This window comes from Panthera leo, chromosome A2, assembly GCF_018350215.1.
Source record: "Panthera leo isolate Ple1 chromosome A2, P.leo_Ple1_pat1.1, whole genome shotgun sequence".
Taxonomy (NCBI): Eukaryota; Metazoa; Chordata; class Mammalia; order Carnivora; family Felidae; genus Panthera; species Panthera leo.
This window is the reverse complement of record NC_056680.1, coordinates 94,414,141-94,427,761: the sequence shown is the minus strand read 5'-3', so window position 1 is coordinate 94,427,761 and position 13,621 is coordinate 94,414,141. Positions and strand designations below refer to the sequence as shown.

At 34.8% G+C, this 13,621-nt stretch overlaps 1 protein-coding gene across 6 annotated transcripts in view; it reads right to left on the bottom strand.

Annotated features, from left to right (window-relative positions):
- The window catches only part of AKAP9 (A-kinase anchoring protein 9), a 152,621-nt gene that overhangs the window by 35,926 nt on the left and 103,074 nt on the right, over positions 1–13,621 (bottom strand). For 5 of the 6 annotated variants that reach the window (XM_042917550.1, XM_042917578.1, XM_042917558.1 and 2 more), the window contains 6 exons: positions 11,356–11,518; positions 10,206–10,418; positions 7,608–7,840; positions 6,558–6,677; positions 2,642–2,818; positions 1,909–2,013 (listed from right to left, as the gene is read on the bottom strand). In XM_042917550.1, coding sequence (XP_042773484.1) covers positions 1,909–2,013; positions 2,642–2,818; positions 6,558–6,677; positions 7,608–7,840; positions 10,206–10,418; positions 11,356–11,518 — 1,011 coding nt within the window. The remainder of the gene's footprint in view (positions 1–1,908; positions 2,014–2,641; positions 2,819–6,557; positions 6,678–7,607; positions 7,841–10,205; positions 10,419–11,355; positions 11,519–13,621) is intronic. The other variant, XM_042917567.1, reaches the window with a different exon arrangement.

Genomic DNA, 13,621 nt, shown 5'->3' with positions numbered 1-13,621 from the left:
GTGTTTAAGAAGTGATTTTCATTAAAAGATTTAGGTTTTAATTCTATGTTCCTCTCTTTCAGTCTTCAGTTACAGACAAGTGGGTTCTGACAGAGTACTTGTTGCTGTGATTAAAAACTAGTCCACCAGGATGAGCTATCATTTTAACCCTTCACTAACTCAACTTGTCTGGCTCTATCTCATCTATAAAAACTGGGAGTTGGCTGACAGAAGCTGGTTGACAGGTCTCTTTGTAGTTCTGATAAACTATGAGTCTCAGTAAAAGGTAGATTGCTATTGGATACTCACTTCAAAAAATTAAGGTGTCAGTAATGTTACGTGAAAAATTAAGGTGTTAGTAACGTCACTCAAAAGATAATTAAAATATAGTAAACTTAATTATCTACCCATAATCAACTATCACTGCTTTTGGGTCCAGTTTTGAAGGTCTATCTTTTTAGAAAGCAATTTTTTTTGATTAATTAGTGTAAGGTAAATCTTTATATTTAAATGTTATTTTCTTTCCTTCCTTCCTTCCTTCCTTTTTATTTTAAGTAGGCTCCATGCCCAACATAGGGCTTGAACTCATAACCCTGAGATCAAGAACTGCATACTCCACTAACTGAACCAGCCAAGCTCCCCAATTCTTTTCAAAACACACAGAAGTGGTTACAGATAAACAAGTGTTCCCTGCTTTTTGTGGAAAAACCAAAAAAGCAAAATAAACAAGAACCTTTTAGATAAACATCAGTCAGTATTATATGATAGCAAGAAAATAATCCTTCTCATGGAGATGATCATTTCTTTTCATCATTTATATGGATTTTTTTCCTTCTCTAAAATACGAGTTTTCTTTTTTAAAAAAATTCCTATTGTTTAAAAAAATTTTTTTAATGTTTACTTATTTATTTTGAGAAAGACAGAGAGTGTGTGCAAGCAGGGGAGAGGCAGAAGAGAGGGGGAGAGAGAAAGAATCCCAAGTAAGCTCTGTGCTGTCAGAGCAGAGCTTGACATAGGGCTCAAACTCACAAACCATGAGATCATGACCTGAGTTTAAACCAAGAGTCAGATGCTCAACCAACTGAGCCACCCAGGTGCCCCTAAAACTACAAGTTGCCTGAGCTAGAGTTTGAGTTGATGTCTAATTCATTCTTGTATTTTCCAAAGCACTTATTAACATTTATACTGTTTAAATTCAATAAGTATTTGTTAAAATCTATTAAATATCCTGAAAAAATTATATAGAAATGAAAATGTAACTTAAAAAAATCTTAAATATTTATAATGCTATGATACAGCTAAATAATGTACAGTATATTTTAGAAAAACTAATAGACAAAAATTTAAATACATTTAAATTAGCTTGAAATTGGAAATTAGTATTAAAAGTAGATTTTTCTTTTTTCGTTTTTTTTTTTTTTTTTTTTTTGAAAAGGGAGGCAGTAGGAAAACATAGGAGAACTTTCCTATAACTACCTTATTGTTAATTTTTTAAGAACATGTTTATACATTGTAAAACAGCGCTATAACCTCCCAGGGTAATACAACTTAAAAAAAACAAACAACCCACCCCCAAACCCTACAGCAAAGTAGCAAAACTTCAAAGCTCACAGTAAAGAAGGTAAAAAGAGAGATCCTGCCTTTTGTGCTAATACAATTCTCTCTCCAGTCTCCTCTGCACTCCATTCACACCTTCTTTTTGTCTTCAAACTTCTTCTGTGTCAAGGCCTTTACATCTGTCCCCTCTACGTGGAACACTTCTCATACCAGCTTATTTGTTCAACTCTTTTTGTCTTCAAGATCAATTTAGGTAACGGGCTAAGAAACGGTCTAAACAGTATAAACCCCATTCTGTACAAATGGCATTCTCAAGGTGACTTATTTAAAATAATTCAAGCCACATTTTGTCATTAAAAGTATACCTCTTACCTCTTTTTCCTTTCGGTCTATAGCATCTCGCTCAGCCTGCAACTGTACTTCTAGCGACAATTCTGTTTTAGCTTCTAGAGCTCCAGACTGCTTTTGGTCCTCTACCTTTAAATATGCAAAAATTTTCTCAAAACTTCAGACATTAAATCTAATTATCCATTTTAACTGGAGAAATAGCAATGCCATTAGCAGCTGATAATCTACATTAGTGAATAATCAAAGTTACAGATCCTCAGTTTTGAATGCAGGAACACAGGAATGTTTGACACTCTTAAAATTCATTCCTCACATAAAATGGAGACTATCCCCTAATATGCCCCCTTCCCAAGCTTCCTTATCCTGCTCTTCTTTGATTCATTCTTGTTTTCTGCAGTACAGTGGGGACAGATTTCACTCTTATTCTGGGATAAAGCAATAGACTCAACTGGTGTCCACAGCTTTTTCATTTGGCTATTATTTTAGAATCGCAACCTACTGACTGTGAAAAGGATCATTAATTCCTCTGGTTTACTTAATTTTCCTTTCTCAGGACTAAGGTATGCAAGTAACATTTGAAGATAAGAAGAAACACATATAGTTATGTCACTGGAGACATAAAGGTATATTTATATTTTGTAATAATATCAACAAAAAGTCACTAGTAATTTTTTATTTAAAGGGACTGATGTTCAGGTAACTAAGAGCAATCCATATTAAAACACTTCATAAAATTAGCCTGAAGAAAATGCCATACCTTTTGGAAAGTGTCTGTACTAACGAGTAAGGCTTGCTCCAGTTCCCTTACTCGGAACTCCAGTTTCTCAATTTCTTCATTCCGTTCTTGTACATCCCTCTGAAGCTGCTCTTTAGAGAGCAAAAGCTCACTGCACTTGTCTGTTTTTTCTTTCAGATGATTTGTTAACTGTTCAACCTAGACATATAACAAGCAAAAACTGTAATTTAAAAAAAATTTCAACAAGCTAATAACATACCTGTCCTCATTTCAAAAAGTATTTTCAGAAGCCATGCTAAGTATTTTTGATAAGGATAGCAACTATTGTCTCCAACTATGGTGACATTCTCGGAGTTGATAAAGTAGTACTAACAAAAAAGAAATACTGCTCCACCAACCCTTTACAAAAAACACTTTCTCTTAAGACTAAGACCTGCAGCTAGGAGGAGAGAAAAGATTACATTTTGAATAATGTTAAAGTATAAGCTCTAATGGTACAATAACACTAAAACTTAATAAAGATGACAAGTTTGCAGAGTGCTGACTTACACTATTCATCGATTTGAGAGAAGAGAGTGAGCATATGCACAAGTGGGGAAGGGGCAGAGAGAGAGGAAGAGAGAGACACTCCCAACCAGGCTCCACTCTGTCAGCGCAGAGCCCAAAGCGGGGACTGAACTCACAAACCCCGTGAGTTCATGATGTGAGCTGAAATCAAAAGTCGGGTGCTTAACCGACTCAGCCACCCAGGCGCCCCTTGACTTACATTCTTATGTCAGATAAGATAATCTTAAGAAATCTTTAATGGATTCTATTTTTCTTTCCACAAATGGTTATAATTGAGATGTATAATAATATGGTTCTAAACAACGCAGAGATGGGAGGGAATGGGGGAGCTTTAATACAGTCACTTAGAAGCTTTTTCAGTCTACACATTCCAGCAGCCCAGAACAGACATGCGAATACTGGGTGGTGAGAAGAATCTGTGCACACTGAAAGTTTCCCCAAGTAATTCTGATAATGCAGGTCCATTTAAGAGAATGGCTCTAAGACCGAAGGATTCAGGAAGCATAATAAGATAGCTTATGAAATTAGTTCTCATCAAGTAAAGAGAGAAAGCTTGCTAAAAAAATTAGTGTGATGGTAAGAAAAAAAGGAATTCTACCTTACTTCAGTGAGATACTTTAAGGAAATTATCTAAATACGATACTTATTCCCCAAAACATTAAAAGAAATGCAAACTTACCTATAATTACATGTTCGAGGATGACTATAATAAAGCCACTGAGGAGAAAATTTAACAATAATGGGTGGGCTAAGATTTGGAGTACAGTCAAGGAAAAAGACCACAAAGCAGCAAAATAGTACAATATACTGTAAGAGTTAGATTATTTAGATCTTGAGAAAATCAGCATCTGGGGAATCAGATTTGGCAAGGTAAGGACAGAACCAATGGATCACAATGTTCCAGGAGAAAAATCAAATACACACATCCATGTTAGTTTCTTAAAGTTTCATGAATGAGGCAGGTCACACTTTTCAAATATAACAAATAATATACTTACATACTGTACTATTAAAAAAAAATTTTTTTTAAATTTATTTATTTTGAGAGAGACAGAGACAACACATGTTGGGGAGAAGCAGAGAGAGAGGGAGAGGGAATCCTAAGCAGGCTCCCCACCACCAGCTCTATGTGGGGCTCAAACCCACAAAGTCATGATATTATGACCTGAGCCAAAACCAAGAGTCGGACACTCAACCGACTGAGCCACCCAGGGGCCCCTATAAGATTTTTTAAAATAAAATTTAACTATTACTATTTCTGAAAATAATTTAACATGTTCACTATGTACCAGGCCAATATTCCTATGAGGTGGGTTCTATTATAATATATATTTAATTTGAGAGAGAGAGAGAGAGAGTGCAAGCAGGAGACGGGCGGTGGGGGAAGGGAGGGGGGGAGAGAGACAGAGAGAGAGGGAGGGAAGGAGGGAGTGGGAGTGGGAGTGGGAGTGGGAGTGGGAGTGGGAGAGGGAGGGAGGGAGGGAGGGAGCGAGAGGGAGAGAATCCCAAGCAGGCTTCATGCTCAGCACAAAGTCCAATGCAGGGCCTGATCCCACGACCCTGGAATCAGAGCTGAGCTGAAATCAAGAGTTGGAAGCACACTGACTGAGCCACCCAGGCACCCCACCATCTCTGTTTTAGAAATGACTAGATGAGTTTTAGAAAGTTTTAATGAGTTAGCCATTGTCACACAGGTGGTAAATAACAGAGCTATTGATTCAAATTAGGATGGTGTAACCCCAAGCACGATGTCTATATAACTGTAACAAGCCATCCTTGCAATTTATACAATAAATCTTCCCTCATTCATGTAGCATTTATTTGGCAAATATAGAGTTCTATGTTTCTAAATGAGGAAGTGGATAATTGGGATGAAAAAGGAGAAACAGGGAGAGTGGTAAGGAGGCTACCAAAACCATCCAGGCTTACAGTGACAGCCAAGATTTAAGGAGATGAATGAAATGGAAAGAATAGGAAGATGTAAGATGTAGTGCAATATGCCTCACCAAGGGGCTGGAAGCAGGGGTTGAAAAAAAAAGTGGAATAAAGAATGAACTCTAGGTCTTAGCAATAAGAAAGGTGAAGATAGTATCATATTTACTGAAAGAAGAAGGAACATGTTTTATTCTTGTCTTTCTCTGATGGGGGTTAGTCAGGCATCAAGAGCTCTCTTTTAAACATGTTAATTTTGAGACATCTAAATGGAGATAGATGGTAAAGCATCTGAGTATTCAAGTCCAGAGTTCAAAAGAGATGTCAGGGGAGCACCTGGGTGGCTCAGTCGGTTGGGCGCTGACTTCAGCTCAGGTCATGATCTCACAGTTCGTGAGTTCTAGCCCTGCGTCGGGCTCTGTGCTGACAGCTCAGAGCCTGGAGCCTGCTTCAGGTTCTGTGTCTCCCTCTCTCTCTGCTCCTTCCCCACTAGTGCTCTGTCCCTCTCTGTCTCTCAAAAATAAGCAAACATTAAAAAAAAAAAAAAAAAAAAGATGTCAGGGCTGGAGATATAAACACATGGTCATTTACACATAATTACCTGGGAAGAGAAAATTAATAGGAAAGAAAAAGGGGGCCAAAGTCTAAGTCTTTGGGTCTTCCATCATTTATTTTGGGTTGAGAAACAAAGACTATGGAAAGAAACAAAATGAAGTAGGTATGTCACAGAAGCCAAGAGAAGGAAGTGTTTCAGGAAGAAGGCTGCAATGAAAGCCTCTGAGGATGTGTATGATGAAGACAGAGATGATTTGTGGACATGGCCAGGAGGATGGTAACTTCCACAAGAACAATTTCAACAAAAGAGAGGATATAAACCCCATTGAGACAGAGGGGTTAGAACGTCACTGCACTGGACTGAGAAAAGAATGGAAGATGGGGAAATAAAATTGTCTGAATATAGACAACTCTTGATCAGTTTTGTTAGGAACAGGAATAGAGAAAGAAATAGATAAGTTTATTTAATTGGGCAAAACTAGAAGATAAACGCAGGTAGAAATGACTCCAAATTTCAATGCAAACAATTTTTAATGTTTGTTTATTTTTGGGAGGTGGGAAGGGGCAGAGAGAGAATGAGACACAGAATCCGAAGCAGGCTCCAGGCTCTGAGCTGTCAGCACAGAGCCCAATGCGGGGCTTGAACCCACAAGCCGCGAGATCACGACCTGAGTTGAAGTCAGACACTCAACTGACTAAGCCACCCAGGAACACCAATGTGAACAATTTTTAGAATTTCAAGAACTTTTCACGCTGAAGTAATATTTAATTTTCTGATTTTGAAGATTTATATATAATAAAATTTTAAGTTCTTCACAACAGACATCTTTTATGACACACAATATGCTGTAGCATAGACAGTATCAGTAAAGTTCTTTCTTACCTCTCTAGTTTGATGTTCATTGATAGGCTGGAATCGAGGTATGACCTTAAGTTGCTGTTCTAGTTTCTGTATTTCCTGTTGGAATACATCTCTTTCGTGTTCTCTATCAATGGCTTGCTCCTGAAGTTTAATAACAATAACAGTAACTGAAGAAACAATATATACTGAAGCTATTATTACTGCTACTTCTTTTAGTTATACATACAGTTTTATTTAAGATAAACAACTGACGGCCACAGAATACCCCAAACCAAAAGGTTTCAAAAAAAAGAACACCTGTTGTATGGTACATAGGCTATTTGGAATCTTTGACAGGAATGTCTGCATTTAAATATTATTTGAAGCATGACATTTTTAATAATTCAAGTAATGTTAAATACAGAATGAGATAAAAATATTCTCCCAAAAATGAATTTATTTTTTTGGAGCAAAGGAGGAATTCCACTGTTAATTTAGTCATTAAAAAAATAGTAAGTAGAACAAACTGTTTAGTAAATCAATTTCTTTCATCCTAATCTAGGTTTTGTATCTAAAATTATAAAATCTGTCAGAATCTGATTCCCTGATATATGAAAAGAATATCAGGCCTTAAGTGAAACCCCAAAGAAGAAAATCCATATGAGGTTAAAGATTTAGTATCATTTTGGAAGACAGTAATGACAGCATAACAAGTGTTCCAAGAGCACAGTGTTACTCTGTGTGTATCTTTTGTGGGTGAAACAGTGTTGGCCAGTTAGCTCTCAGGATCCTCACCCTGCTTTAGCAGTTGGTTAAAGCAAAGTCTTGGACAAGCTTGTTAACTCTGAATTTAGAAAGGCTAACTGGTGGTTTACTCATAATCTGCCTGTACTGCTTTTAATTGTCATAGGTATGTAATAAAAATTATTAGAATTTTTATTTGGAATAGTAGTTTTCAGTTAATTGGTAAAAAACACAGGTAGATGAAAATGTTAGAATTCAAGTTTCTTCATAATTTAAAATTCACAACCTAGACTACCAGCAAGTAAGCACTCCAGTGACAAAATCAATATTCAAGTTGAGAATACTTACATCTAAAAATTTTCTTGTTTTTTCTAACTGCTTTTCCAGTGCTTGGTTTTGCTGTCTTAAATCCATTAGCTCAGCATTCTTTTCTTGTTCCAGCTCTATAAACCTACTGACTTGTTCCTCAACATCTATTTCGAGAGCTTTCACTTGTTTTTGAAGGTCGTCACGTACTTTTTCAGCTTGACACTGTACTTCTAGTTTTTCCTTCATTAATTTTTCTGTCTCCTGTAGTAATTCTGTTTACAAATATAAAAATATACTAAGTTAAATCAAAGTAATATTGAAATCACCCATAACAACGCTCAAATTTTACCTTCATGAAATAAGAGATCTGAGTTTTACTTTAAACACACGTAAGAAAGGAAAATGTTCCTATGAAAATATCAAAGCAACATATTCCTATAGAAGTAAGCAAGCTAGTATCAAAAAGATTATACCATATTAACAAAAAGAAACATTCTGTCACTAAAAACAGTATTTTGTGAAAATGCCATAGCAAATGACCAAAAAAAAAAAAAAAGTCCACTTTCACCATAAGGAAAAGAACAAAGTCTAATTAAATTTAAGCACAGAAATAACTCACCTCAGGCAAAAATCAATTCATTCCAAACCAATAAAGTCACTTTATATGCATACACAATATACATGAAGATCAAAGACTGTAAATTTTTAACCAAGGCAAGTAAGAGTTATAGAAAAAAAAATACAACTACAATCAATTTCCTGTTAGTCTTTCTCCTCATTAGATCCATATTCCTGAGTTAGTCTTGCACGCTCACCCATATATGTATCAAGGGAAAACTGACTATGAGAGGCAGTATGGTGTAGTGCTTAGGAGCAGAGACTGTGGATTCAAATCCTAGCTCTGCCACTTATCTCCTGTGTGATACTTAACACGATGTCCTCCAATTTCCTTATATGTAAACTGGGGATAGTAATACTACTGATCTCTACGAGCTATTGTGGATCAAATGAGTTAATATATACAAAGAATAGTGCCTAGAGTATGGTAAGCACTATATGAGTGTTAGCTATTATTATTAACATTAGTAATACAACAATAAAGTATATAGCAAAGTAAAACAATACTCTAATGAAAAAAAAAAAAGGAACATAACCTGAGAGTCCTTACACTAACCAGTCTGCCAATACTGTACTCAGGACTAGGAATCTATAGAAAATAGCATTCCTTTTAAAACAATAGTGATTTAGATGTTAATATAAAACTAAATGAACCAGAAAGTCTCTTTACTAAATTTCACTGATCCTTGATACCATCATCTTATATATTTCCTGATTTAGAAAGAGCATTTTGAAAAGTCATATGGTGAGAATTTAATACATTTTGTTTATGTAAGAAACTGAAATTGTCTTAAGCTCTGTGGAAAAACAGATATAAGATGATGATCACTACGAATCTCAGTTGTTAATTTCAAATATAAATATGTATTTTTATTGTAAGAAAAGTTTTTTGTTAAAGAAAAAAACTGTAAGTATGAAACACAACAGCAAAATTAGAGGTATGTTAGTTGGAAAAGTAGAGGTATGTGATTGAAAATCCAAGGGTCACCCCGTTTTTGGAGTTGTAAGTTTACCACCCAAAGACTGGCCATGCAATTGTATAAACACACCTGCTCCCGGTGCTGCATCGACTGCAGCATCTACTAGTCCTATAAGAATAGAAAGAAAAAACACACACACACAGAACAAAGATATAATTTACATGTCTACTTCCTAAAACAGAATAATACGTAAACACAAAAGAATTAGAAGTAAAAGTTGAAACCACTCATTATTATCATTTGTAACATTTTGATGTACCAGTATTTCGTGAATGTTTTACATGTACGATACATACACTTTGCACATTAAAAAGACCAACCCTAAACCTGTGTTAAACAAATTTGAGCAACCAGAAACAACTGCACCGTATTACAAAAATGCATGCTGTATTTCTCGATTAGCAAAATTCAACTAATAAAACTACACATTTATAATTCCAACTGCATGTGTAATATAAAAGTGGGAGGATATGATAAAAAGGATTTGAAGTTCCACCGTTATAATGACTGACGTTTTCTACTGCTAAAAAAACTATTACACACAATTTCTCATTTCAGCAAAGATTAAATGTTATTTATAAATTTGAACTCGTACACAGATTAAACTAGATGTCAGTGTAACAGTCACTGACCTTTTCAATCTATTCTCTTGCAGGCTGAAATCCACCCCCACCTGCTTGCTACTAATGCTGGATCAGTGCTCTTTTACTTAATCCAAGTATACATTTTTGCTGCCTTTCTGCTATCAAAAGAACTGAATCTTACACAGCTTAAAAAATATCCTGCCACATTATGCACAGCTGTCTCCTGAGGCAGAAGTTTAAGGAATTATCTTTTCCTGTTAAAATTTGCCAAAGGAAAATGGGAAAAAAAAACCAAACTCCACATAGTTGGCTAATAAAACCTTTATCAATGAAGTAGATTTTCTTGTAATTCTTCAACCCCCACATGAAATATGTGAATCATGGCATTGAAAGGAGAAAAGAGCCACTTTGAACTTTTAAGGAATGTTTCATACACAAAGTCTAAAAATACATACGCTGTTCAACTGGGCCTGCCTCAGCTTTCATAGCCTCTTTTTGTCTGGACAGTAATTCTCTTTCTTCTTGGATCTGCTGTTGTTCTGCTTCCAATTCTTGCAATCTATTACCTGCACATAACAATTCCTGTTCAAGACGATCTATTATATCAGTTTTTTCTTGAATTTGCCTTTCATAAAGAGTTTTTTCATCTGCATAGCCATCAATGACACCTATAAGATAAAATTAACAGGGAACAGGATTAAAACTTATTTTAAATCTTACCATTAGGCGTTCTATAAATATCTTGAATGAATCTGCTGATGACAGCAGCAGTTATGGTACATTCAATGCAGGCTTTTTCTTGTTTAACCTTTGTGCCTAAATATGATGTTCCTTTGAACTATTACTTTGCTATGCTAAGGTATCACATCATGTACGTGATAACTCACTTTATCAAACACATGTAAACAGACAAGAAAGCTTAATATAAATCAGATGCTTGTAAACCAAGTCACATTTTAAATATACTAGAGAAAGTTGATGTTTTAAGTGATTCTAGAAGGCCAACACCCACAATGGTATGGCAGAATATAAGCAGTATGAGGCTTCAGAGGCTTAAAGCCCAGCATCACCATTTAATGGTTACCTTGAACGATCGATCTATCTATCTATCTATCTATCTATCTATCTATCTATCTATCTATCTATCTATCTAGGTAGGCTTCACACCCAACACGAGGCTTGAACTCACGACCCTGCGATTAAGATCTGAGCTGAGATCAAGAGTCAGATGCTTAACCAGCTGAGCCACCCTGGCGCCCCAACCTTGTATAATTTATTAACATCTCTTGGCTTCAGTCTTTTCATTGCTAAAGTACAAGACTTGTCTTAGGATGGTGGAATTTTGGTAACAAATCACCATCATCCATTTCTATATTTTCTAAAAATTTTAATGCTTTCTAGAATTCTATTAAACACTTTTTGATAATTAAAATTATATAGCTTTTAAAGTTGCTTGGAGAAAGTCTGAAGACAAATTACAACTATGTTTCAGTGCTCACCCTACATTAGAATACACTTGTGATTTCTAAACTTGGCTTGCATCAAAATCTCTACTTTTAAACCTGAAATTTTTCCACACTCAGTTGCCAATAGCAAGTTGCTCACCCTCAGCCTTACTGAGCTCCACAGCCAGCTGTTCTCTAGCCCTGGACTCCTCATGAAGGCGCTCTCGCAATTCTTCTTGGCACTTAAGGGACTCTGTCACTTCTTGTTTCTGTCGAAATGACTCCCGCATCAACTCTGTCTGTGTAACTTTCGCATGTTCAAGCTAAACGAGGAGGGAAAGCATACATGAAGGAAGACAAAGTGTTGGGAATACCCCACTAAAGTTTAACCAGAAAGGGTTTTAAATAAAAATAAATTGTTGAACTGTAACCATGTAATATTTCTAGTGCATGCTAACATTAAATGGGGAAAGTCAGTATACAAGTAGATTACCTACATATAACTTTCCATAAGAGATGTATTCTGGTTTTATTAAACAAACAAAACAATGCTTCTTTTGGGGGTGCCTGGGTGGCTCAGTTGGTTAAATGTCCGACTTTAGCTCAGGTCATGATCTCATGGTTCGTAGGTTTGAGCCCCATGTCAGGTTCTGTGCTGACAGCTCAGAGCCTGGAGCGTGCTTCCGATTCTGTGTCTCCTCTCTCTGCCCCTCCCCCACTTCCGCTCTGCCTCTCTCTTCTCAAAAACAAATAAACATTAAAAACAAAATGAAAAAAATGCTTCTTTTGGAAATAAACCAACTTATATCACTACATCTATATTCTATAATATAAAGAAAGATATAAAGTTAGTAATGCATAGGCTCTTTTTTTATTTGTGGAAGAATTTTATGTGATTGGGCTCTATGTAAAACTTAATTTCTTTTATATTTAACATTTATTGATTGTGGACTCCTGCTGTACATTGTGAGGAATATATGATTCATATAATGGCATCAATTAAGAAAATCATACTGTCATAACAAGATGAAAAAAATTATAACCCACATTTTAACTAAAAGCTTTATATTTCTATTTAACTGTGAAACAGCTACAAGACTTTATATGAATATTCAATTTATTTTCAAAATCTTACAATACAGAGGCATTACCCATAATTACTCATAAATACAGCCTCTTTTTAAATGCTGTTATTGGCATGACTACATTCTTAAACAATTTTTAAGATGACAGTCAAGTACAGACTCAAGGCCAAAGCTCTCAAAAAATAGTGATCATTGTTATCAGCTCCATGAAATTACAGAAAAGCACCATCTCTGCCTTTGTTTTCTGAGCTTCTGACTGCCAGCACTTGTTTATCAGTTCTTATTTTTAGTTAAACTAAAAACTGAGCTCAAATGTTTCTAGTATTTAGTCCTATAACACTAAAAATTTTGAAAAAGCAATCACCATATATACATATATATATATTAAAAATAGGCTGACAATGTCATAAGAATTTGTAAAATTATAAAGTAGAAAGATATTACCATGTTTTATGGTTTAAAAAATGCAGTGGTTTCTAATTTATAGGCAAATATCAATAATGTATTATCAAATTATGATATTTAAAAATATTTTATTTTTAAAGACCTGCTCTTCACATCTGAGTAGTATTTACCATAGCAAACACATTTTAGAGTTACTAAATAAAGTCTTTTACGGTCACTCTAAGTCAATTTCCAAAATATCAAGTATGTGATTGTTCTTGTTTTATTTAATAGGATGTGTTAAATATTATTTACAACTTACTACTTGGAGATAATATGAATACACATTTAAGACTTGTAATGGATAGTTGAGCATACATTTCAAATCACAAAATATTTCCTAAAACATCTGTCATGTCAATGCTACCTCAACAAAGATAAAACTCTATATATTTCTACTTTTGACTGGGAAAAGAGTATTTTCTTTTAAATGTAGATAACTAATAAACATTGATTTTTTTACTATAAAGAACATGATCACAAAGTATGAACTAATTTATATATAATTACTCTTTTGAATTTACAGTCACAGCCTGTATTTTTAAAACATACCAATTGTTTCTACATATGTAGATAGGTAACTTTTTCTGTTTATTATAAAGTGGTTGCCTGGTAAATACATGAAAACTCTGAAAGAGTTCAAAGCTCTGACTAAAAAGGATAGTTTCTTATTCCTTTTTCAAATTTACTGTACAAGAAGCATTCAGCATTTATAAAAAAAAAATACTTGATTTACATAAGAAAATTAAATTGTTTTTGCTTCTATGTCTACTTCTTAACAAGATCTAAAGCAGCTTTTAAATGCATTTAAATAGTTAGCATAGAACCACGAGACATAACTTTAGTTTTGCAAAACAAAACAAAAAAATTAAAGAATCAAGTACAGTAAAGCTAGCA